Below are 26078 nucleotides of genomic sequence, written 5' to 3' on the forward strand. Positions count from 1 at the left end.
AACCCACCTATTTTAAGTTGGAAAAATCTGTTTTCCTTTGCAGAATTGATATGAGAATCATTCTGCTTTGTAGAACACGTGAGATGGACGTGCTCTTTTGCCAATAATTTCCTAAGTCAGAACATGGTCTCTTGTACGTCATGAAAGCTTTCGTGGAGTACTGTATTTCCTATCACAAATCATTATGCATAACAGCTTCTTCAGCACTATTTCGGTTACTTGGGGTTGTCTTCAGGCCGGAATCACAGTTTGTGGTACTTGACCTGAAGCTTCAGTTCAGTTCCCACAGAACCTAATCATGTTGCATAAAGTCAACCTTGCTTTGCTTTTTTCTTTCATGATTTTGAATGACAGACTTCACTAATAGGCTTCTGTAAGGCCTGCTCCTCTGTGCTGAGGAGAGACAATTATCTCAGCCATCCTCAGTGTACCATCACCTCAGCTCATTTAGGTGTGCTCAAAAAGACAAATAATAATCATTCTTGCAGAAAGCTCTCACAGGTTGATTTTCATGACATGACGCTTAATGATCAAACCAAACTGTGATTATTTATGTCAACTCACATTTGACTACAGTGAAGAAATAAACAGTTTTATCTTTTCTCCCTTGAAAATCCTGTTTTCTATTGGAGGTATTCCAGCAAAGTGGATTCGTTTTGTCTTGTCCAGTTGAAGTTATATTGAAGTTGACTGTTTGTGAATGGGTGTTTTTAAAGCAAAATTTGCTCAAAGATGTTCCCTCCTGCTTTTAAAATGATTTTTGAAAGTCTAAACATCATAATTTTCTTTTTACTCTTTTGATGTTCTCTTTGCAAACTTCATTTCCAGCTCAATTTCCTTGATAGCTGCTGCTGATTCTGCTGGATACAATAGGTAGGGTGGGCACAGCCAGCGGAGGGGCAGCGGCCAGCCCAGTGCTGCTCAGGTGGTAACTGGCTGGGGTGCTTTGAAAGGTAAAAAAGAGCATGAAATTTGTCATGGGAAAGATTCTCAAGAGCTGTGATCTTTTTGTGACCAAATACTATAAATAATCCATCTTTTTCTCAGTCCTATAGGTTGGAAAAATATTTCTGCTGTTGTTTCTTTCCAGGAGCATTTTGGAATCCTAGAGACAATAAATAATTTCTTGACCAGTTTGGTTGTGAATTATTTTCTGTGTCCTGGAGATATTTCGCTCGGAAGGGCAAGCCAACAAATTGTGATCAGGCAGTGATAGATCTGCTCCTCAGTGGTGCACATTCTTCTTGCTGCTGTCAGAGGCGTCTCAGAGTATTGGTTGGTGCTTTATCTGACCCTCCTTTAGCAGTTTACCCAGGTTGCATCAGAAGTGTTGGAGAATGAAATGTACTTCTTTACTGTTTCAGCACATCAGTTTTCGCATCTCTTTCCGCCGTGGTGTCTCCTGGAGGCATCTTCCACACCAGTTCTTTAGTATGTTCTTCTTCCATTGGGCATGGTCTGTGTGGTGGTGATGTGCCAGCCATCACTTGCTGTCGTGCATCACAACAAAGACACGAGTCTCTGGGTTCAACCTGCTAACCCAGTCTTACATGGTGGCGATCTTCTGCTGACATAGATTAAATGTAATGCTCCATTTCCTCCAGTTGAGGCTTGACCACAAATTTGGATGGAAGCAGAAAACAATTACATCTCTTGTGATTTATCTCTGGTTAAAAGAGGTATGTCCTTTTTAACAGTGTAGCATGTAAAAATTGCACGGTATAGCTTTGAGTAACTTGTGAGCTGTCTGGAGAATCTCGCTCCTGTCTCGTCTTGTGAAGCAACCTGTGCCATGCAGTTGCTGCCTGGTGTGTAATCCAGCCTTCCTTGTTAGATGTAAACACATATTTAGACTTTATCATGCTTGTGGGCTTTCCTTCTAGTGCCGAAAATGAAAAACACACCATGCTCAGTGTGTGTCAGAGCGGGATCATGTTAAAACCCAAAAGCATTTGCTAGTGGCATTGGGAAAGCTGTAGGTTTGTTTAGATCTCTGGAGCTTTTACAAGGGAGTTGACAGAAGCTTTATAATGAGCCCCCGAGCCCTTTTGTCCCCTTGCATAATTCGAAGATTTCACAAAACAGATTGAGAGAAGTTTCCATGGACCAGCTGAAATTTATTTAAATGTAATCAGAACATTTGAATCTGTCCTAGCACCGGCCCTGTGCTTGGGCGGCCGTCAGCATGAATAGATTCTATCATGATTGGAGTGGGGTCTGGCTAATGAGGGGTTCACTCGCCTGGGATGTGAATCCACGAGGAATGCTACTGCTGGAGCGTGGTGGTGACAAAGCCCTCGTTATTCAGCTGCTTCTCAGTTATGACGTTTTGATTATCAGCACTATGGATCATCATGGTGAACATCTGAAGCTATTGAATGGAGGAGAGGTCTGGTGCTGGTGCGTGGGGCTGGAGCGTACCTCTGCGCGGAGCCGGGTGCTGAGCGGCACCGGGGGCTGGGCTGGGTGACACACGGGCAGCCGGGCTGGAGGGAGGAATTGCTGTCTCCAGCCGGTACCTTCAGTACCTGTGGAGTTCCCAGGGAAAGGTTTTTCCTCTGGTATTTTTCTGTTGAAATGCACTTTCTCTTGTCCTTTCTGATTGATATTTTCCCTTATATGTTGAAAGGGGTTTTTCTTCTTCCTTTTGATTCGAGGTAGTTACTGCATTGAAACAGGGTCTTCCTTAAATGTAAAGCATCTTAATTTCAAGGTGAATTACCCTGCGCAGAGGCATTTGGCTCCTGAGTGCATGTGGTGAGTTAGCACGGAGTAGGTGATGTGCTTGGAGCATGCAGCTTGGCTTACCGTACCCCACCTGCCCCCAGGTGAGGATGAGAGAAGCAGCGCAGAGGGAGGGAGAGATGAGCTGGCAGACGCACAACAGGTTAATAACACTGAAATCCTGCAAGTGGGGGCCTTGCAGGTGGAAATACCTATAAAACAGCTCATCAGAATATCTCAAAGGTAGCAGTTCATGGCTACAAACTGGCTGTGCTTTGTCTGGGGGGGTCTTGTGCTGACCGTTAGTTCCCAAAGGCGTGTGAATCCCAGCAGTTCTGGAGTAAGCAAGCAGGCACTCATCCTCGTCTTCCTTGTGGGGCCCGTGACCCACGCATACAGTTGATGAGTCCAGTGTTGTAAAGCACCCAGGGACAGACACCCACCAAGAGTCAAGAGGGCTGGCTGTGACTAGCTGTGGCTACTAACATGATGTTTAGCCAAATAACACAGGAAGCTCTTTGCTGCCATGCCGTAGTGCGTCCACAGCCAGACAGAATTCCATAGCTAAGAAATTTGCCAAAAAAGACTAATTCCATGAGCAGCTGAAGCAGTTTGCCCCAAACAAACACTGATGGTGTCCAGCATACCTCAGACTCAACCTAAATTGCTTCAGCGTAATAAAAGGTGCTAATTTGGCAATATCGTGGTATGAATGGAAACCAAAATAGTGAATGCGGGGTTTCACCTACCTGCCCCTACACAGCGCATATAAAGTTTTTGATATTGTCCTTCGTATGTTGCAGAGTGACTCATCAGTTTCAAACAAAAGCATCCAGATGTAACTAGAGAAATGTAATTACGGATTCTGTGTGTTTGTTCAAAAATATTTCTTTTTCTCTAAGGGAAAAAATATGTTGAGCAAATAATATTATATTTAGAACAGAACTAACTTACTAAAATTATAGCTGTACCAACAGATAAATAAACATAAACTAGTAGCGTGAACCATTAGTGAAAGATAAATCGTATGAAGGGAAATGACAAATGTTTACAGTTTTGGCAGGATTTAAAACAGGGCATGTCTCCTTATATACAGCAACTGTTTTAACAGCTGCTTTTTTTTTTTTTCCCCCTCCCCTAAATTATTTCAGGTTTTTGAGTCATGATGCAAGAATCTGGGACTGAGACAAAAAGTAACGGTTCAGCCATTCAGAATGGAGCGAGCGGTGGCAACCATTTACTAGAGTGCAGCCTGCGGGAGGTGAGATCAAACGGCGAGACACCTTCAGTTGAAATTGGGGCTGCAGATTTAGCACATCTTCAGCAACAGCAGGTACTGTAAGACGTATTACAAGTTTCCTACTTACAGAACAAGCGTAAAGCATTTAACAACACCACACCCCCTCCAAGCCTTTCGTATTTGCCAGTCAGAGGATGCTTTTAGGACTTGCCTATGACATTCTGTACATTTTTGTCCGTAGGGGATTGCAATCGTTAATGTAAAGAGAAATGCTGGACTTTTCTTCCAGGGCTCCTTTTTTAATCGTTCCCTGGAAATACCCAAAGATCCGGGCTTGCTTCTGTTGCCTGAATGTGTTGAGTCTGGTGACAGCAATCGGGTCAACCACTGTATACAAATAACTGGTTTCCAAAATGTGTCACTGGGTGGAAAATACACTAACGTTAAGTTTTGGTTTTGCAACAAATTCTAATATAACCTAGCAACCTCTATCAACAGAATGTTTTCTATTAGTGAGAAAGGCTGCAGAGGTATCTGCTGCGGCAAAATGTCAGAATAAATAAGTACATCTTGTGTCAGTACTCCTCAATTCAGAAGAGTTGGAACCAAATTGTGCGTTTTGCCTTTATATTTTAATTAGTGTATTTTTTGGGAAGCGACCAAGTTCACCAGTGTAAATTATCTGCGTAATATGTTTTAGTTTTTTTCTTTTCCCCGATAAAATTTTGAAACCCTCCAAGGAAATTTTACACCAAAGTGCTGGGCATGTATCATTAACGTGTGTGGGAACAAAGGCTGCAGCAGAGCCATGGCGAATACAGTTACGCCTAACCCTCAGTTTCTCTAATGCAATAAGCATTCTTAAAACCTTTTAAATAAGCGATTGGCAGCTGGTTAAGACTCCCCTAAGTGTACGGTGATCTTTTTAGCAGGTTGTTGTGGGGAAGAAAAAAACCTGCACTCAAAAACAAAGCAGACCGAAGGCTTGCGGAGGAGCGGGGGACCCCATTTGCCAAGCTAAGACAGAAAGCTGCCATAATTAAACACGTCAGAAAAATGGATGATACTAAATGCGTAGACTTTGGTTGTTTCAATCATTTTCATCCTACAGGTTTTTACTTGAAGTGAGAATACCATCAGTGAGAAAATCACAGCCATGCTGAATTCATTACTGCAGTAGTCACACAAAACCACGGATAAAATTTCAATAACTGCAGGCCACAGTTGAGTAAACAGTTGCACTGAAACTTAATTCCTGTTGACTTTTCCCTCATTCTTTGCCAGGGGCACATTCTGATTCGTAGTGCAAAGACAACAGGGGTTACAGCTTTGATTAATATAGGACAGTAGAAGAGGAGTGTGGAACAGTAAAATATGTTCAACACAAAGGTCTCGTCTTAAAAAGGCTTCATATCAAAATGAGTTAATTACGCCACATTTTCCATAGGAATGCTATGGAATTTTCCAGTGCTGCTTTGTGCAGAGAGGAGCAGAGTGCGGGTCATGTGTACACCGTAGACAAGAATTGCTCAGACCTCTGCTCCTCCACTCCTACCACCAGTTAGTAACCTTCGCTGCTGGCGCCTTGTGCAGGGCTCCTCCGTAGCCATCCAGAGGGCTCGTGCCACCTTTGATAATGTCGTGATCTCGCCTGTAATGGGTTGTGTCATTCAGCAGCCGCCCGTTTGGTCAATTAAGGAGTGGCAAGAGGTCATTGCCACGCGGGTCCCCCGGCCCTCCCCACGCGGTGCCCGGTGCAGGCACAAGCGCTGCCAGCCCCGTGGGAGCCAGGCGCAGGGCTGCGGGCAGCATTGCCATGCTTGGGATCGCTTTCACACAGCTGAGATTTGGGTTTATAGTTTATTTATCCCCTGCCAGGACGATAAATGTGGTCAGGGAGTTTGCTTTTCCCAAAGTTCTTAAAAGACCTTTATGTTCTGTGTTTGATTTCTGCTATTTAATTGGTTTTGATGACTAACTTGTCCATGGAGTTTATCTTTATAAAAGCAAGTTGATTGCAAAGTTTAAAACTGTTACTAAAAAAAAAAAAAAAAAAAAAAAGACCTGATAACAACAAAAGGGTAATCAGAGCTAGCATAAAAATATCAATCTTTGTGTTTGGAAAATATTTTTAAATGCTGAAAAGAAGAAAACCCGTTGTTTTCAGACAGCTAATGCAAGCATTTACAGATACACATACAACATGGAGCATAATGTTTAGATGTTTCTCCGTATACAACATATGCTCCCAGGTCACTTAACAGAATGCGTTCTACAAAATGCTTCTTCAATACAAATGAATGAGTTCTGAATTAAACAGCTATTTCTTAAGAGCATTTCATTGAAATATTTTCATTTTGCCACCTGGCACTTCTTTTGTCTGGGAAAAAAAAATCAGTGGTGGGTAGTGGTGAGCTTTGCTGTTGTGGTTAGTTGTGTATTCCTGTGATAAGCATGGCACAGTGCTGAAACCTGGACGTACAATGGCTTGTGTAAAGCATCTGTGCTGAATTTTGGTTCCCATTTTTTTGTGAAATTTATGAATTTTTAAGGACTGATAGCTTTGTTAGTATGAGAGAGGAAAACAGAAATGCTTCAAGGTTTTTTTAGGAAGTTTCATGAGTTTACAAATTTGTAAGTATTTTACTATGGGAAAATATGGAGCACCACAGATGTTCGTATGTTTGAAGGAACTCCGGTGTGAGCACTGTTGCGGTAAGCACAGGGAGGACTTGTAGGATGAGTTTTGTGCTTCCTATGTCATCTTAGGGTGATTCTGCCATGCAAGGAGGCAGAGAGTGATGTGATGGTAAATTATTTTAGCATTAGTAATCTTGTAAAATGTGCTGTTAAGCTGGGAGGAGCAAATGCAGGGGTGAGTTCTGCTGTGTATAATAAAGCCAAATAGCTCCAACTGATGTTTGCATTTGTAATTGTGAACTAAGAAAGCCAAAGCAGTACAAGTGACTCTTCAGGGACAGTGCATCTGTGGAAGGGTTGGATAAAAATGGTGATACATACAGGAGATACCGCCCCCGGAACCAGACTGGAAGGGAAGTAAACCGCTTTCCTGCAGTATTCTGGCACCTGCGGAAGGTGGGAGAGGCTGCCTTCCTGCTGCTGCTGACTCCATGGGTGCCAGTGCTCGACATCTCACAGGAATGACTGTCAGGATGAGGTGGAATGGGCAGGGGTTTGGTGACCTGCTTATAAAACCTGGAGCAGGCATGAAGGTTGCCTGGGTCGTTGGACTTCCTAAATGGCACGGGGTGAGGCAGCGGGGCTCGGGAGCTTGCTCCCAAGCTGCCCACGGAGGCAGAACCAAGGGACAGGGCAGAAAACCTGGGAACAGGGTACCAGGCAGTTTGGCAACATCTCTTGACTCTGAGGCATCACGGAAAAACATCTGGGAAGTGCAAAATAGGTGTCGGGGTGACCCACAAGCTGAAAGTCAGGCTGGGCAAGGGCACCTTGGACTGTAACGTAATGTTGTAACGATGGGGTGACTTTTGCCTACAAGGAGTAATAAATAAAGACTCATGGGGACAAACTGCCTTTTAATGGACATGATTACAGCTCTACTTGCTGGTTTCTGACGACTACTCAAATGGAAGATTTGATGCTTCAGTCCTAGCAAGTTCTTTTTTCTTTTTTTTTTCCTTATAAAATAAATATTATTTATTGTGTTTTATTTTTATCCTCAGGACTATTCATTTAAGCGTTTTTCACATTATTAGCAGAGAAACAAGAATATGAATTAAACAAAGAAAACGAATACAAAGTTGAATTCCAATGTATAGCAGCAAGACACCAAATGCTGTGTTGCGTGGTGGCAGAAATACAAACCTCTCCACATCAATAGCAAGATCGGCTTTGATACCGTAACTTCAAGTACTGCCCCACGAGTATAAAACTCGGTATCTTTTGTCTAATCCAGAATGCTTTTGAACTTTTAGGAGGTATGACTTTAATAGTAATTTGTTGACAGATTAGCTGCGGAGATTGCAAAGAGTTTATTTTGCAGAACTGGCAGGCTCGTATCAGTGTTCTCTTAAGGAAAAAAACACACATGGCTGTTTTGCAATTGCTTGCATTTATTGACAACCTGCGCTGAGCAGGCAGAATCAGAATGTTTGTATAATGTAAACCTATAGCTTGTCTGATGGAGTGTAGTGTACTTTTAGCTAGTGCATAGATTGCTTGATAAAAAGGGTTACAAGGTGACTGTGTTTATGACAAACTGGAACAGCAATACAAATGCAACTGGTACATGGAGAAACAAGGAGGAAGCTTGTATAAAGAACTGTAGGGAAGTTTCTTCACTCTTGTCTTTGAGCTGAACTATACTGTAATTATAAAGTGTCATTTCAATCTTTCTGAAGAGTGTAGATAAATACTGGTTTTGCCATGTGTCCACAAAGTAAAGGAAAGAAAGGGTTTTTTTTCCTTGAACAAACTGATGGCATTGTATCTTATAGTTTTATTCAAGTGAATGTATACAAATACAAAATACAATTTTGTTCGTGTATAGGAGATAAGAAGAATCTTTGATAGACATAAGAAATTTGGCCTAGGTTCTGGTGTCTGTGCCCAAGTCAATCATTTCTTCACAGTCGGTCTCACTGGCTGCAGTTGGGGTGTTTGCGGTATCGATGTGAAGATGCCACAGTTGGACCCTTTGGCAGTAGTTGTTTTAAGAAATGTGGAGATGTGAGGTGTTAGGTTCAGGGAGGCGAACTCCAGAGGGGATATGTGATTTCTTCAGATTTTGTTCATTTCCAAAGACAAGGAAAATGTATGAGAAATGGGGAATTTGGTGTATTATTGAGAGACTTCTTTAATTGGGCAGATCAAGAAGAAGATTTGACTAGCAAGAATTCTGAATATATCACAGAGTAAATTAATGACTTTTTTTTTTTTTTTAATAGTTTGGTAACTTTCCTCTTATTTCGAAAACCTGTAGGGAGAGGTTGCTAACTGCATCAGGAGTTTTATGGTCCCATTGATCACGATTTGGACTTATCTCTTTAGAACAAAACTGCTAAATGAGATCCAAGATAAAGTCTTTGTTTCATATTGACATAACTGGGTTAGACTAAATTTGTTTGTTAGACTTCGAGGGAGCGCCTGTGTTGAGTCATTTTGTCCGAAGAGACATAAAGCCTAATTATTAAACTGCTGTTGCTATTGAAAGAGCCATTTGGAAGTATAGATTAAACTCCATGCAGGCTATCGGATTGTGTCTGATTTTGTATTGTAATACACTGATAATTGATGATTACATCATGGTGAAAAGATCACTGCGTTTGTAGAGCTTGTTGCTGTTTCATCAGAGAATGTGAAAAACAACTTTATTCTCCTGGAAACTTTGTGGTTTTATCGTTCAGACTTTTCCCCCAAGTTCTGCCATCTCCCAACATTGAACGGAAGGTGACATGATGTCTTTTTAGTCATTCAAATCTAATAACTTTTAATCTGAAGGTTAAGTAGTGAGATATAAACTAAGAGATGATAATATCAATTTTATGTTCACTGAAGGGCACAATATACCTCTTTCTAGTAGAGGGAAAATTGTGCGTAAAATGTCTTTTGCTTTTCAATGGAAAAGCTGTGGCTCTGAGAGCTTAGGAATGAAGCAGCGCTGGAAAAATTAAATAAGTTTTAACGTAGGCTGGCTATCTTGCCTGGATTTTAGAATCAATGATTATTTTTTTTCCTTAATAATTCAATTTTTAAATCTCTTGTCAATGAACCATGCTGAGAACATTCATGCAGCATTCTCTATCCTCACTATTACTAATGTCTTTGTTATAACTACTTATTGACATCAACAAGACTTAAATTTTCTCTAACTGTTGAAGGATAAGGGGAAACTACCACTTTGTTGCACTTGCTGTGATTATTGGTTTTTCTTTGCCTTGGTGTTTTTGTGTGTGTGTGGTGTTTTTTTTAGTGTTTTTTTTTTTTGTTTCTAATGTCTTTGATAAATAACTGCATAAATCTGAGTCCTCAAAGCACCTTGACATTGGCACCCAACGTTCGGCAGTTGTGTGTGTGGATACAAGCATGTACGTGCAGAAGCTGGATCATTAGACATGTAATCACCTGGGTTATGTGCACATCCAAATCCAGAAGTCCTCTTTAGGCTATGGATACCTATTTTTGTAGGGTTTGGGGGTTTTGGGTTCTGGGTTGGTGGGTGGGGTTTTTTTGTTGTTTTTTTGGTTTTTTTCTGTGTTTTTTTTCTACAATAGCTGCTTTTACTTTCCGTGGTATATTAAGATCATGCAGTAATCATTTAGGTTTATGTGGACTCTTTGAAGAGATGTAACCTCTGAAATGTTTGCTGGTTTGTTTTTTAGCCTTGCATCTCATGTGAAAATTCAGCAGTGGTATGTTTGTTCCCAGCTGTTTTCGTAGGTGTGTGCACTCTCCCCTTTTATATTTGCTTATGCTTACTCATAAGCAGTAAAGTTACACATTGAGGAGTGCTGTTTAGGGAAGGTCCACAAAGGAATGCTTTAAAGCTATTATCCAGCACTTGTATACACTCCAAAAGATGTTTAGTAGGCATCAGATATAAATTGGAAGTCTATTTCAAATGATTGATGTTATTCAGATTATTAGAGACTGTTCGTCCTCCATTGATCTTTGTACTTCAGGGGTTATCTAGTAAGTGGTGCAGCCAAACCTGGGATACAGCAAACCTGAAGTGGTGGTTTGCCTGTGAAGGTGTAAAGCAGTTTTTAATTCACATGGAACTGTTTCTCATTGTGGCTTTCAGCGTTGCAAGATGCTTAAGCATGTGCCTAAATATAAGTGTGTGACTAGTCTTACTAAGGTCACTGGTACGTCTCATGCCTGTAAAATTAGGAATGTGCTTAAGCACCTTGATGAATTAAGGCTTAAGTAATTTCACAGTAATAAGAAGTTGCATGGATTGCTGATATTTTATAAGTAATTTAACTTTATTTGGAAACGCGCTGCACGTAGGGAGATTGTTTGGCAGTGCCTTAGGAGCAGCACTGGAATTGCAGTGGTTTTCACTAGCATAGCTGTTGCTTTCAGTGGAGTTTTGTCTGACTTAAATACATTTAAATGAGAGCAGAATGAAATGCCGCGGTTTCCTGTGTTATGTTCTTTCTCCTGTGGAGCTCCATCGGGTATCGCAGCAAGTGAGGAGAATATCAACAGTACTGTTGTAATTTATAACAGTAATGTTGTAAATAAAGATTGGGATATAAAGTAAAAATGCAAAAGTCGTGAATATGCTTCATGAGTTTATTTAACTGTATAGCACCCCATTAATTAAAAAAATTAACAGAAGGTATTTTTTGGAGGCTTAGTATAAACAGCAACATTATATAATGACAGTTTTGTAAGATGAGTGTTGCTTGTTTTGTTGCTGTGTTCTGTATTTTGTTAGCCATGCTCCCTAGATTTTCAAAACATAAACTGTATTTGCAACCTGTTTTCAATAGTGCAAATCTCTCTCTTTTTTTCCCTATAAAAGCTATATCTTGTGCCTGTAGAGTGTATAGTCAGTGTCATGTCTCAGACATTTCTGAAGCCTGGGGCAAGTGCCAGCTTTATTACAAGTTGGGCTTTTCAATTTATTTTTAATCATATTTCTTCTTTTTCTTTTAAGGGGTTTTCTTTTTTTCTTTTTTTTTTCTTTTTCTTTTTTTTTCTTTCCCAGGCTACTGAAAGTAAAGCTGGCAAAGTAAAGGTGAGAGAGAGTTAGGCTATTTAATCTATCTGGCAACACGTTGCAAAACTCATCAACGCAGTTCTCCCCTTCACCCCCAGCCCTCGCAGGAGAGAGCATGTTCCCAGGCAAACCAAGGAGAAGGATGCAAGAAATGGATATAATTCCTTGTCTTGTGTGTGCTGACCTAATTCTGATTCTCATTTAATGACCATAAAGATTGAAGACTGGGGTTCTAACAGACAGAAATGTCGCTGGGCATGCAGGCACACAGAAGGCGTTTGCATGCCTGGAGATGGGTCATTTTTGCTTGATAGCGCACTGTATTTCCAATTTTGGGTGACCTTTTTTGATCAAGCTTCAAGGCTGAACTAATTTTTGTATGCATGTTTGGGGCCTTCTTACCTTACTAGATGAAATAAGCAAGTTCTTGAAAAGGTTTTGTGCTTTTCTAGCAAGAGGCATCGTTATTGAGGGGCACAACACAAATGTTTCAAATTTGGAGATGCAGAGCAGGGTCACAGTTTGGCTTCAGAATCTGAAGTAATCAGGATTTTATTTCAGATAAAACCTCTGGGGCTGATACTTAGAAAACACAACTTTTAACTGGCATTACACAATTTGCTATGGGTTGCTTAGCCAAATATTTGTGTATGGGTCTCTTTTTTTTTTTTTTTAATTATTATTTATTCTTTTGAAAAAGACTTGCCAAAGTTCAGGTGGGATTTCAGGCTTTAACAAACTCTACCTGGAAATTAAGTGCAGGAAAGAAGGGGGGGGGGGGGGGGGGGGGGAGCGGGATATTGTCTACTTGGATTAGAGTGATGACAGGCTAAAGGAATGTGGTTGCTGTTGATGTGCTCAAATCAAGTTTTCCTTAATTTTTTCTTGTTACTATCACTGATACCAAGAAACCTCTGCCAGGAAAGAACTACAACACTTCTGAAATGTTGTAAGACCACTGACTGTCTGACATACATGCTTTTTTTCTCCTTTTTTCCAATGATCAGTGGCATACATGCTAAAATAGGGGTAGGGTCCCTAGCTGTTCACAAGGGCTGTGTGGGCAGTGGCTGGATCTTCCCTAGTACCTGGCATCCTTAATCAGCAGCAGACCCACAACACTGAGGGTTTGGGCTCAAGTCAGAGCATTTGTGTTTTTCAACCATCATCATTTTGTATTTTTGTTGCCACATAATTAAGTGAGTCACTGAAGGAAAAAGGTCAGACAGGCACAGGGAAGGAGAAATGGAACTTGTTATGAAGTATTGGGGCCCAGCATCTTGCAGGAAAAATTAGAAATAAAATGGGGTATGATTCTTCGCATGCATGGGAAAGCATTTGTAGCACTCAGATCTTCAAATCCAGGCTCAACAGTCTCCAGGAGACTTTTTCTGGCTTCTGCTTAAATGAGAAACTTGATCTAAAGATGAGCTTGCCTAGGAAAAGCTCTGGGTTTGGGTAAGTGGCTGTAGTTTATCTTTGCTTTGCTGTATTGCATTATTTACCCGCTCCTATACCATGTCAATCCTCTTCTTCAAACTCGGGGGAAGATGGACAGGTGTGTGTGGAAATCAACTGTTCTGGATTTTGTTGGAAAGCCTGCAAAGTTCTTGATGAAGAGGCTGATTAAGGCATTGCTCTGTCTGTCATTATTAATTTTATCCTCATTTTAGGGTAAGTGCAGTATTTTTATTTGGTAGCTTGTCTGCCATAGTGGAGTAAAAAAGATTCCCACTGGGAATGTGTCCTGCGCTTGGCATGTACATGTGGAGCGGGTTGGCGTGGGTGGAGGCATCAGATCTGCTGAGCATGCATGCTTGGGAGCTCTTGTTTGTGTGGCAGGGATGCTCTGTGGCTGGAAGAAACCATACGGTCTGCCACCTGGAAAAGCTGGCCGTGGCGCGCTCTTGTAGCTGTAGGTGAAGTGCTTTCTGTAAGGTCGCAGGGAGGGCTCGTTACGGATAAACCTCCCTAATCCTGCGTTTTACTCTCTGGTCATGTATTCAGAGTTCTTCTCTCTGAATAGGTGTGCTGGTTTCTTCACAGCCACCATCCCAGTCGTGGTATTTGAGTGGCAAAAGGTTGTTCTGTTCAGGGAGAACGGTCTACTTCATCGCCTTCCCATAGCTGTGATGGTATATTACAGATCCGAAAGAAAAACCCTCCAAGTCAATAAACAACAAAAAGCAGAACTTATCTTTTATAGTGTTCTTGAAACAAATGTAAGGTTATAACAGTAAAGCAGGTTTTATTAAATCTAGGCATGAATCCATGTTGAAGAAATAATCCACTGCTTCTTTTCAGCTTCTTGTCTTTTTAATTAGCACTGGCAATAGGATTGTTAGCTTTTAAGATATGGTAAATACGAGCCTATTAATATTATTGAATGTAATACTCAACAAGGTACAGGGAATGCTGGTAACTGTAGATATGTTATAGAGGAGCTAAAAGCGGGCTATTTTCGGTTCAACAAGTCATCTTTACAACTGCCAGGGTGAAGCCCACGATGGCAGCGTGTCTCCCAGTCCCTGGAACACCGTCCCACCAGGCGGTGTGGGACCCCTTGTCCCTTAGTCCACTCTGACGGGGTGGAACTGAGCCCCTTTGCAAACCTGGTGAGTGTTTGGAGTTTAAAATACGTCTGACTACTACTTTTCCTTGAGAAATGATTCACCAGTTCTTCCAATTAATGCTTTTTAAAGTGTTTTACTCTTGGTCCCAGTCTCTTAACTTGGGCAAGGACTGGATTATAAAGGTTTAGCAGTGATTAGCTCTGTTTACAGTATTTTTTTTTCTCAGAAACTTATAGTGTTTGCTTTGCTGAGGGGTTTTATTTTGCAGTTTCTGTTGACCACCTGCTTCTTTTCCTAATTGATTACAAGGACAATTGCTAGGCATAATAAATAAAAGATACGGTCTTCCAAGGTTGTGTCATAGGGACTGTACGTCAAAGATTCATGAACTGCGAGCAAAAATATGTGCCTTTCCCTGGGGGCAGGGAAGCGCGTGCCGTGTTCACGTGTGGGGATCCTCGCAAGGTCACCAAGAGCCCGCAGTGGTGACTTCTGCAGTGCTGGGCACTGTGGCCACGCGCAGAGCAGGGCAGCCCACCAGCCCACGTTTGCTGGGAACTGCTCTCCACTCTTAAGCCTTTTTCTTTGTGGATTTTGGAAAAATAGACTTCTGCCCCCCGGGCCCAAGTCTCTCCATGCAGACCAAAAGCAGGGGTACAGTGTGTTTTTGAGACTCCTGAGTCTGTCTGATATGTGTCTCACCAGTCGGTTGATGGAGGTTTCACTCCTGCCTGGGTACTCCTGATGCTTAACTCTGTTAGGAAGCTTCTCCCCAATGTCTGACCAAAATATTTGTCCTTCAAGTACAGCCTCTTCCCTCTTGTTGCGTTTGTAACAGGCAGAGAGCAGACTGTCTCCTTTCTCTTTACAGCATCCTTTCTCATACATGAATGCCATTCCCCTGTCTGTACCCTCTATCTTCTCAGAACTTAAGCAGTCTTGGCTCTCTCCTTGTACATCCTATTTTCCAGAGCTGTGGTCGTTCTGGTCACTGTCCTCTGGACTGTCTCCAACCAGTCTGTGTTCGTCTTGAATTGCAGTGTTCTAATGACATGGTCTTCCAGCTGAAGTCAATGGTTTTCCCAGCGTGTAACTTGCAGGCAATGCTCCTGTTTATGCATCTGACTGTGGTACATGTCATTTTTGCAACAGCATGACCCTGTTGACTCATACTCAACTTGCGATCTGCTGTAATCCTTAGGCTTTCCCCCCCCCAAGAAGTAGTGTGTAATCTGCTGTCTTCCTTCTGTATTTATGAATTTTGGCTATTCCAGCTGAATTGTGTCATCTTATAGTTTAACCTCAATAAATGCCATCCCCTTTTTACAGACAATTTCTCTGCTTTCTCCTCCAACATCTTTGCAATCACTCCCAATGTAGTGATACTAGTATCATCCCCAGATTCTCCGAGTTGTCTGTTCCTTCATCTGTGGTGGTGTTAAAAAAAGATTGACTTCTTCAGCATGTTTACTATCTTGTTCCATTCTGAGAGTGACCCATGGATACATACACCCAGTATACAGTAATTTTGTTAAATTTATGTTTTCCTCACTTGCTTATGAAAATATCCCTTGAGATACTATCAGAAGACTTTACAGTCAAGATACAGCTCCTGGTTTTCCTTGTTCAAAGACCTACTGCTGGATACATGCTTTCCCTTTGATTTAAAAAAAAAATTACCTGCATCCCGGACTGACCTGTCATTTGCACTTGACATTTAAAACAGTGTAGACATAGCCATGTCGCCTTCACTGTATAGGACAGAGCAGTGGGAAGAGCAGCCAGCTAGCACCTGGCTTGTTCCAGCCTCTTTACAGCTATTGCACCAATTAACCAAGCTATTGAAAAGTGAGATTGTCAGAATCTTATTAACTATGTAACTCCCCCCAGCCAAACCTCAAACAGCTGTAGGTAAGATGGGTTTGCAGGGGCAAAACTAGCACTCTCAAAAAAATATAAAATGCCAAATCTCAGTTGACTGTTTTTCCTAGTGGAAGGTCAAACTGGATTTACGTAAAAAAAACCACCCGAGCAGGGATGCATCTGGAGACAACTCACAGTGACCTGTAGGGATAGGTTCTTGTTTATCTCATTTAATGTATTGGTTCTTCCAGAAGCACAGTCTTAGCCTGAGGAAGTCTCTTTTCTATTGTTTTCAGGCCAGGATCTGGTCTCAGAAGCCACTGTCTTTACCCCACATCATGTTCCTCCATGTCCAGTCTTGTATCAGATTGTCCTTGCAGCAAAAAATGAGCAAATGAGGGTGTCTTCCTGTTTAATTGCATATGTCAACGATAAATCTTTTGAGAAGACTCGGGCCACATGTTTCTGACTAGGCTGCATCTCTGCATCCTGATCCCTGTCCTTCATCAGTCCTTAAAATCTGAAGGACAAAACAGAAGGTTTAAATGGGGACATGGGGTGGGGGTATGAGTGTAAAATCTCATTTCATGTTTAATGCACAGAGCCCATTCAGAACCCCCCAATAATAACTGCTGTAGCTGTGCCTCTGTCGTTTGGAGGCCACTGTTCCCGTCTCTGCCAAGTCTCTGTCGTCCACAAGACAAGACATCTGCAGTACATTTGTTTAAAGCAGGGAGATGACAAGCATTGAAACAGATGTTGGAAAACACAGCAGCAAAAGGCCTGTGCTAAGTGAATAGCCCATAGGGTCTGAGCTGTTTGATGGCTGATTACAGTGTGAGCCAACTGTTCGTTCAGAGCAGGCTGAACCCAGGAGATCCCTCTGGTAAGAGCGGTACTTTGCCAACATGTGGTGCTCCCTTTGTCACTGTACCTTTTCAGATGTACCTAGGGGAAAACACAGGCAACAGGATCATCATTCAAAACCCTTTAGATGAGTAACACTTGCTTATCCAGGCTGAATTGATTCCTGGTTATGAGTTGAACCACTGGAAAGCATCAAGAGCGTGTCTCAGCATCCAACAGCCAGTATCACTCATTAGTTTGAATGAAAAGCCTGTATGCAGGCTTTATCAAAGCTACAGAGAGTTTTATCATGATCAACGTAAAACAATATTCTGTCTGAAACCTTCGCACCATATTGCCATATAAAAAGCAGCTAATGTCTAGTGATCCTTGGTATATGAAGCAATTCAGGTTTATCACAAGCTGACATATTATGCTTTGACAGCAAAGAATCCCTTTTGTACCTGATCTCATGTTTCCTAAGACCAGCTTTTCACCTTCTCTCATCTTGTCTTTAGGAGCTGATCCCCTTGTGCTGGGGAGATACAGGTATTGTTAAATGAACTTGTGAAACCTGGGAGTATTTACTCGTTAGTAATCTTGGGAAAGATACAAACTCGCTGAGTAAGGGAGCTGGGCTGGGGCTTGGTTTGTTCAGTCCCGTGGACAGGAGGTGGATGGAAAATTGGCCCCTACCAGAGAAAAAAGTGCTTCCTTATGTTTTCCTGTGTGACGGGCAGGGACAAACCTCGAGGAATGACAGGCATCCAGCAGGTAGGACTGTGTCTGAGCAAAGCCACTGCAACTTTTCAGGAAATCTCCAGCATGCTGTCCTGTAAGGTGATGCTGCTCTTTTTAGTGACGCAGCACCTACCAGTTGAAGGATTGATCATCTTTCTTGGAGAGGAATGACTTTTTTTTTTTTTTTTTTTTTCTTTCTAGCCCCTTGAAATTTTCCTATTCAGGATCAGCAGAAGAAAGGCTGACCACTGGCTGATGATGCCGCTAAGGCATTAAGGCCAGGGACACACAGGACGAAGCCCAGATCTGGGCTGGAGAGAGTATTTGGACATGTTAGAAATATATCCTAGGACCCTCTGCATTGACATTTCTTTAGATTTGTGCTCCAAGCATCTGATTTTGGTACTTGCTGTGTTTCTACCAGTGCTACACCCCGTGCAGCCAGCTGAGGTGGTGATTGCAGTGCAGTCATGTCTAGTTTGCATGCCTGAACATACCTCCCACCGGGGCAGTAAGGGTGCCGAATACCAGGGACACAAGGGCTGCCCCTTTCCTCAGGGTTAAGACGTGGTCAGGCCCTGTACACGGTGCTTTGCCAGAGCAGGAGGGGGTCCTGTGCCTGGGTGCACCTGGGGCTGGCACCAAAGGAGGGATCAGCAGTGCGCCCTTCACGCTCACGTGGGATTGCTGATATTCCTTGTGCACCAAGAGATCGCACCATCCGCGGATACCTTGCCTAAGGGAAGGAAGGATGATGTTCTCCAGGCTGTTTGAGCTGCCTGCAGGTGTGCTATCTGCTAATGAAAGACTGTTCAGCACAATCACATTTCAGTCTTATCCTGGTAGAGAGAAGGAAGGGATATGTGCTGCCTCTTCCATTTTTCTCCATCTGATTTTTTCCTTTCTGACGTTATGGGCAGGCAGTAGGTGACAACCTTGGAAATCATTACTAGATTGCCTTGGTCTTTATAGGGACTTGAATCATTTACCAAAAGCGCTTTATGAAACGACTGTCCGAGTGAAAGTCACTGGACTGTGCTTGAGCTGCTTTATATAATTATTGTTTATCCAAAAGGATGAAAGGAACAAAGATCCAGGGCACCTGGAGGGATGAAGGAAGGAGGGCTCCTATGTGCCTGCCCCGCAGATTCCTTACCTGGCCAGCCCGTAGTCAGTCACACGTCTGTACACATGTGTTGCATGGAGGGATTTTATTTTCAGAACATCTTGGCTGATACCACAGTTTGACAGGCAGCAGCTGGGGCACTGCCAGTCCCTGTGCGGTGCATCCTGTCCAGCCTTTTCTGCTTCCTCTCCAGAGGAGCTTTGGTCTTCAGGTCTCTGTGTTCCCATCAGCTTGAAACATCATAGATGTGGTGCAGCAGTTACTGTCTGCCAAGGCTTTGAGCCGAACATCGAGTTGAAGGGCAGCTAGGTGCCTAAGCATGCTTTTGGTCCTCTAAAATGGATGTTCTGCTAAAGAACGAGGAGTTTATTAAGTGTAAAAGATCCGTTATTGTTTGTTTAGAGGTGTATTGTTCCCAGGCTTGTGCTTACTCTTCCCAAAGCTGGCTTTCTGTGACTTTCAGGTTGTCACACAGTGCTTGCTTTGGGGTCAGCCTGGTTTGGCTCTGCTCAGATTTCGCCAGAACCTGCTTTTTCTTCTGTAGAGGCACATCTGGGCATGAGACCCGAGTCCACTGTGCCTGTGCCCGCAGGTGGCCCAGGGGATTCCCCGCTGGAACTGGGCCAGGACAGAGCTCTCCATGCACATCCTTGGTGTGTACTTCACCAGGTGCCTGCTAACCCTCAGGGCTTCGAACACTTTTCTGCTTCCTAAACTACCATAATTTAGACAACCTGTGTGGATTAGGACACCAGACCTCAGTAATCTCAATTTTTCAGTTAAACTGGCCCTGCTGCAGAAGGTCTGTAGCCCTGAAGCAGCGCTTGGTGAGGCCAGTGGAAGGCAGAGGGAAGACTGAGGGGTCTGGGCACTGAGAGCGCAAATCGCCTTTGCTCACCTCTTCCTTCAGATGGAGCAATGGGAGAAACACAGTGTTGTGGAGAAGAGTTCTCCGACCAGGTGCACGCAGATGCAGTTGAAATAGGTCAGTGCTGTGACTCATTTGAGAAGTGTTTATTCAGGGCCTTAAAATGAAAAATGTGATGAGATCGTAATGCCGGAAAATATTAATAAATAATTGATCAATAGTCGGAAAGGACTCTTTCTGTAAATCACTTCAGTGTAATTAATAGCTCAGTGTTTTCAGCAGTGTGCATGCAAAAGAAGCCAGGGATGCAATTAATTGTCGGGGGCCTGAAGGACATCTGCAGATAAGGGTTAAACAGTCTATTGAAGCTGAACTCATGAACCTGGTTAAACTGCTGGACTTGTTTGTTTCAATAAAACTTTTGTCTCTGCTGTGTACATATTTTATAGCATTCCACAAGAAACACTTAAAAAGTCAGGTTTTTAATATAATGTTGGTTGCAAAGTATGAAGGACAGAGGAGGTAACAGAGAAGGCAACTTGCTAATGCAAAAGCAGTGTACTGAAAGTCACTTTTATTTCTTATTTATAATCTACATGCACACTCTGGATAATAGATGACAATGCTCATTCAGTACTTTAACTTCAAAGCAGAGAGAAGGCATGGATGACAGAGCTGGGAGCTGGAACACAAAGGTACTAACAACAAGAGGAAAAATGCCTGTTTACTGGATTGCATTTGTTAGCACGCTGTCTTCAGATATTGTTCCCCCAGGAATAGTGAGAATATGTGCTGCACGAACAATGATTTAACATCTGAAAATGGTACTTAAAGAGTTTTCTGTCTGGTAGTAATGTGATGAAGGCTCCTGAATGGAACCTGGGGACTTCATTTCTTCTATTTATCTATATGTCTCTCTGGTTTTAGTCAGCGGTAATTGCATATTTAACCCCTTAAATAGGTTTAACCCTCTCAGCACCAACTTTTATTTCATTTTTGATCTCACGTCTGCTTTTGTTACGCTACAGCTGTGCCACTCGTGTTCCTTGCCAAAAAAATCAGAAAGACAAAAGGGATTTTGGAGAACTTGTGGCCAGGGAAGTGCATCAAGAATAATACCAAGCTCCACCTCTCTCTGTGTCCCTTTTCCTCTTCTTCCTTTTTTGAGGAAAGTGGTAGATAATAGCACTGAAGGAAAGTGTTTTAATGGGATTCGGTACAGCTGGGAGCCTTATAGCAGAGAATGAGAGGGAGAAAGAGAGCTGTAATGAGGGGGGATGTTGCAGATAGAGCAGTAAATCAACAGTATAAATTTGCTGCTTACTTCAGCATTCTATTTCTTTGCCTCTTTCTCAATTAGCACTTGTTCTGGGGGGCTTTCTTAATAGCTTATGTGAAACAAATATTAACATAAATTGTTTAATTATATCAAAATCTTGAATTCCTCCAAGACGTAAAATTGTTTTTAGCTAGGAATACATCTGCAATAAAACATCATCTAGTTAAAGTAAACGAGCTCTAAGGAAAGTCGTAAGATTGTAGCTGAGCTACTTTTACAGTTTATTTTCATGGTATTTAAATTATGATACCAGTGGGTATTTTTAATTAGTGCCTCTTTAAAGTGTGCACTTGTCTACATAAGCCATTTTGGCAAATTTGACTCATTCATACAGTGGTTGCTGTAAAAGAGGCCAGCACAGCCTGCAGGAATTGGAATTAAAAGTTTCTGCAAGCTGTTGTCGACATGACCACATCTCATTAACTTAAAAAATGGAGATTATTTGCCTGAAAGCTTGATTTGACTAACAGTAATCAAATATTAGGCTCAGTGGAGGAGGAGGGGGAAAAACAGCCTCACTGTTGTGATCTATATCCTTAAGTGTTGTGTGGTTCGCTTTAAATAGCAATGTCATATTTCTGCTTTGGCAAACATAACAGGGGAAAAAATAATAAGAAATAATGCTTTGTGAATAATACAAGGTTAGTTTTATTTTCCAGTCTGACAAGTTATTTACCAAGTTTACGCAGGGTAAATATAATTTCTCTGATGATTCTAACATTAAGAAGAATTAATTATCTTGAATAGTTTCGAAGTTAAAGCACTGGAAATTGCTTATATCTCGTGATTATCTTTATCAACTGTTACATAGGCATGAATCTTAAATTTGTGTCCTAGAATCATTTAAGTGTTTTAATAAAATATGATAAAGTAGGTTGCAAAATTTTGCATAAAATGAACCAAAAAAGAGAAGTACATTTCTAGTCTTGTGAAGTCTTTAAATAGCTTGTTAAATGAAATAGCTGTGGGGGGAGAATCTCTCTTTTGTGCAACACTTAAGGTATGGGAGTACAGAATTCAAAAACGCTTGTGCCTAAGAGAGGGGTAGGGTCAGAATTAGGCATTATGTGCTTGTGTGTTTTCCTGTTAAGCAAAGGACAATGTCATACCTAGATTGAAGCCATGGCACATGTTATTTAAAAAAAAAAAAAAAAAAAGGGTGCAGTTAAACAAAAGAAGATAAAGTCTTGTGCCTTTTTATGTCTTTGAACTGAGAACATGTGCTGCATTTTACTAAAGGAACATGAGCCTTGAATGTAAGTAACTGGTTTTTGCATTAGGTACTCCCTGGAGGTAGCAGAAAAATATCATGTCCCTGCATGAAATGCGAATGTGAAATCTACCAGAAAGAAATATTTATGACCATTTTATGCTTGATTAGACTTGGATGACATCTGTTAGAAGACAGGGACTGGACAAAGAGAGAGACGCTCGGGGGCAAATGTTAACAGAGTTGTTTAGATGATGCTGGGGCAGAAGCGTCCATTTACTGCCAGGCAAAACATAGGAATTGTGTTAGCGAGAGTGCAGCTGACAGGAATTCGCTGTGATGGAGACACTGTAAACTGACGGGCTGAAATAGTAAAATGCAGCTGTTGATATTCGCCGTGCTGCCACGATTTATGGGCAGGTATCGCGGCTAAACACAGATACTGTAACTTCCAGGGAGCAGATGCATTAACAAAGTTATATAAATGTGAGTCAGCTGTAAAAAAGCGACATCTTCACTTTTAAAAGTTCCGTGCAGCCTGGCGGAATAGCAGAGTTGGAAGGACTTTCCAAAAAAAAAAAAAAAAAAAAAAAAAAAAAAAATTTTTTTTTTTTTAAAGTTTGCAGAACATGCCACTCTGAAGCGATCAACCTGATTGTTTGCTTTGCCCTCCTCGCTGTATCGCGGTGCTTTTCCCCATGCCATGGGATCCTGCTCCTTCCCGAATGGAACCCGATCCGTGGCTGGGGGGCTGTGGGCAGCCCAGCCTCCCCGCTGCCCAAGGCAGCCGGCTCGGCTCCTCTGATGGAAATCTGTAACTCCAAAGTTTGACAATTAATCAATTGTGAGCCTTTATGTGTTTTTAATGTTAAACTGTTGTTTACCAGCTGTGCAGAAGTGGGTTTTATGGCTGGAGGTACAAACAGTCACTTTGCTCTGGGTCTTTTCCCAGCTTTCTTTTCCTGTAAATTTTCTCTGTCTGGAATGCTTATGGGAAATGTTATTTTGTTTTTGTTTGCAACAGCTCTGTTGTTTTGATTTTGTCTGAGTGGTATGGAAAACAGTACGTCACTTGGAGTGGGTGTTTTGTCTATTGGCCATTTGGCTATTGCACATATATTTCTCATACTTATTACATGATGACAAGGGAACCCAAATGGCATAATTTTCCAGTTGAATTTTGCTTTCCAGTTTAATAATAGTGAAAGGAAAACAAAGTTAATAGATATAACAGTTTTGATACTGCTCGAATGCTGATAGATGCCTTTGGATTTTTTGCCCTGTGGTTAAGGGTCTATTTAGACAAAGGTCAGATGAATGCATATATCAGTTTCTGTAATAAACTGCATAGGGATTGTGTTACACATTTTGCATACAGTTGTGAAAAACTGTAATTTAAGTACCCAAGCCCATAAAAGGGTAATAAACAACTTCAAGATCATCAATATGTTTAGTCTAGGGTACTTTTTACCCTGATTTTTTAGGCAGTCCATAATAGAAGAAGTAACAGCAGATGCCTTTTAATTGAAAAATGATCTGAAATAAATTTTGCACTTGAAAAGAGAACACTGCATTCTCCATATAACTGTTTATCTGGAGAGATTTGAATGTAAGATACACGGATTCTTGCATAGTATTTACCACGTTGAGGAGAGAATATCGAAAGACCACAGAATGCAGCTTTAAGACCAGATAATTTTTATGTATAGTGCAGAAATATAAAATGGAAAGTATGATTAATTTTTCAATTTCTCTCTGCAGATATCTAATAATTGTGCCCATGGACTGCCAAAGGCTCCCATTAAAGATTTAAAATGCAAAGAAAGGTAGAATCAGAAAGATGGTATTTTGGATTAAATAATGTAAAAAAAAACTGTAGGGCAATAGCAAAGTGAAAAGCTATTGGCAAAATAGAAGTGTGGTGTCAACTCTCCTTGAGACAGACTTAAACATTTACACATTCACATGCATCTTTTTGTAGCTGGGATTAAAAAAAAAAATACATAAAGGTTGCTTAAGCCAGCTGTGATTTTAAAATATATTTTTGAGCTTTCAGGTTTTTATGTGCTTGTTCACAACAGAGTGATGAAAAATGGAGTATGTGATCCTGTGTTACAAAAAAATCTCAATAAATACATTGGCAAGGGATGTAATCTGTCGTCCAACATTTAAGAATATGTTTGCAAACTCTGTGGCATAATGTTTCTTTCATTAAGTACCAACAGATACAGGGTGGCCAGAAAAATTTTGCAACAGCTACCTGGGAATGCGCTCTTTTTGTTAGCCTCAGAGAAAGGGATGCTGCAGCTGTAGTATATAGAGGCTGTCAGAAAGGTCCAGCTGGACTTTTCCTCCCTTTTCTGTACTGTCTTTATCACTTTGCTCAGTTCCACATAATAACATCTTCATCTGAGATTGCTGTGGCACAGGGGAACTGCATTTGTTGATCAAATTTGGCTGGATAACACTGTGATCTCGTATCCTGAAGTGCGGAGATGTGCCTGGAATACGTAAGCATAAAGCTGGCCCCTTGATTGATTGATTCTGCCTGTCACAGAACAAGATAACTGGATCAGTAAATACCCTGTGCACTTCAACTTCATCTATACAATCAAAAGTGAGGGCATCATGGGGCTGAAAAGCACCGAGGCATGATGGGAATATCTACATTTCAGAATGATAGCCAGGAACTTGCAAAAAGCAAGGAAGAAAAGAAAAATTTTTTATTTTTCCCCCCTCCATGTGTTTGTACACGAACAGCAGTGAAAAGCACATTAATTTCTGGGTGTTTGCGGTGTGTCTGTCTCTCCGTGGATTTATTTCAGCTTCGCATCGGTGTAACACTGCTGCTGTTGCTGGTGGTGCTAAGCCAGCATAAGGCAGGAGTAAAACAGATGAATCAGACTCCGGATATTTCAGGGAAAGCATATTATTTGGGGGCTCTTTTATGAAGGTGGCATTTTATCAGATAAATCGTAATTAAGCTATGCCACTAGCTGAGGCGATTTGCTGCTTTGGCAACTCCTAGAACTGTTCTGCTGAACGTCCCAAATTCATACTGCAGGATCCAGCTTCATTGCAGGAATTTAAATTTTATCTTAAATGAGAATTAAGAGTGGAGGCAAGAAAAAAAGAAACCACCAAAACAACAACAAAAAAAAGGGGGCTAAAGACGACAGGTGGCAACATTTCAATTAAAAGGCCATGCTTTTATCCAGAACCTGTAATGTGGCAAAGCAGGCACCTTTCTCAGAGTTGTGCTGTGTTTTTCAAGGGGTGCTTTGGGGCTAGCAAATAACGGCCAAAACACCATTGTAAGAAATCCTGACGGTCGGTGTGTGCACTTCAAAAGTGCGTGTGTGCATGTCAAGTATTGCTGCTAAAACTAGTTGGTTCATCTCCAGCCTACCATGCCGTTTCTCCTTCCCTGCTGCTTCTGCGTCGTGGGGTGGTTTGTTTGAACAAGGTGAGATGGCAGAGTGAGGAGGAGATGCCTGCTCAGGCCACCTTCGCCATGGTTTTAGCCATGGGGAGATGCCCTGTCTCCTTCTCAGGGTGAAGAGAAGGAGCAAGCACGAGGTGTTAAAGCTGTAAGGGGCATTTGCTGGGCGAACCCTCTGTGGTCCTGTAGCTGAGCATCGCACCTCCACGAAAGGGAACCGCTGTGTGACTCAGGAAGGCAACACCAAAGCAAACCCTTACGCTCAGGGCTGCAGGATTAGGCAGTCTGGGAGCAGTTTATTACAGTGCTTTTGCTTTTAACTGCTTTTACAGTTTATTATAAGAATTATGTGTAGCATTTAATCTGGCACTTTTATTTAGTGCTTCATTTGCCTA

At 41.7% G+C, this 26078-nt stretch overlaps 1 protein-coding gene across 16 annotated transcripts in view; it reads left to right on the top strand.

Annotated features, from left to right (window-relative positions):
- The window catches only part of FOXP1 (forkhead box P1), a 391101-nt gene that overhangs the window by 218921 nt on the left and 146102 nt on the right, over positions 1-26078 (top strand). For all 16 annotated transcript variants that reach the window (XM_055804566.1, XM_055804572.1, XM_055804571.1 and 13 more), the window contains one exon: positions 3876-4057. In XM_055804566.1, coding sequence (XP_055660541.1) covers positions 3887-4057 — 171 coding nt within the window. In that variant the 5' untranslated portion in view covers positions 3876-3886. The remainder of the gene's footprint in view (positions 1-3875; positions 4058-26078) is intronic.

This window comes from Falco peregrinus, chromosome 5 (assembly GCF_023634155.1).
Source record: "Falco peregrinus isolate bFalPer1 chromosome 5, bFalPer1.pri, whole genome shotgun sequence".
Taxonomy (NCBI): domain Eukaryota; kingdom Metazoa; phylum Chordata; class Aves; order Falconiformes; family Falconidae; genus Falco; species Falco peregrinus.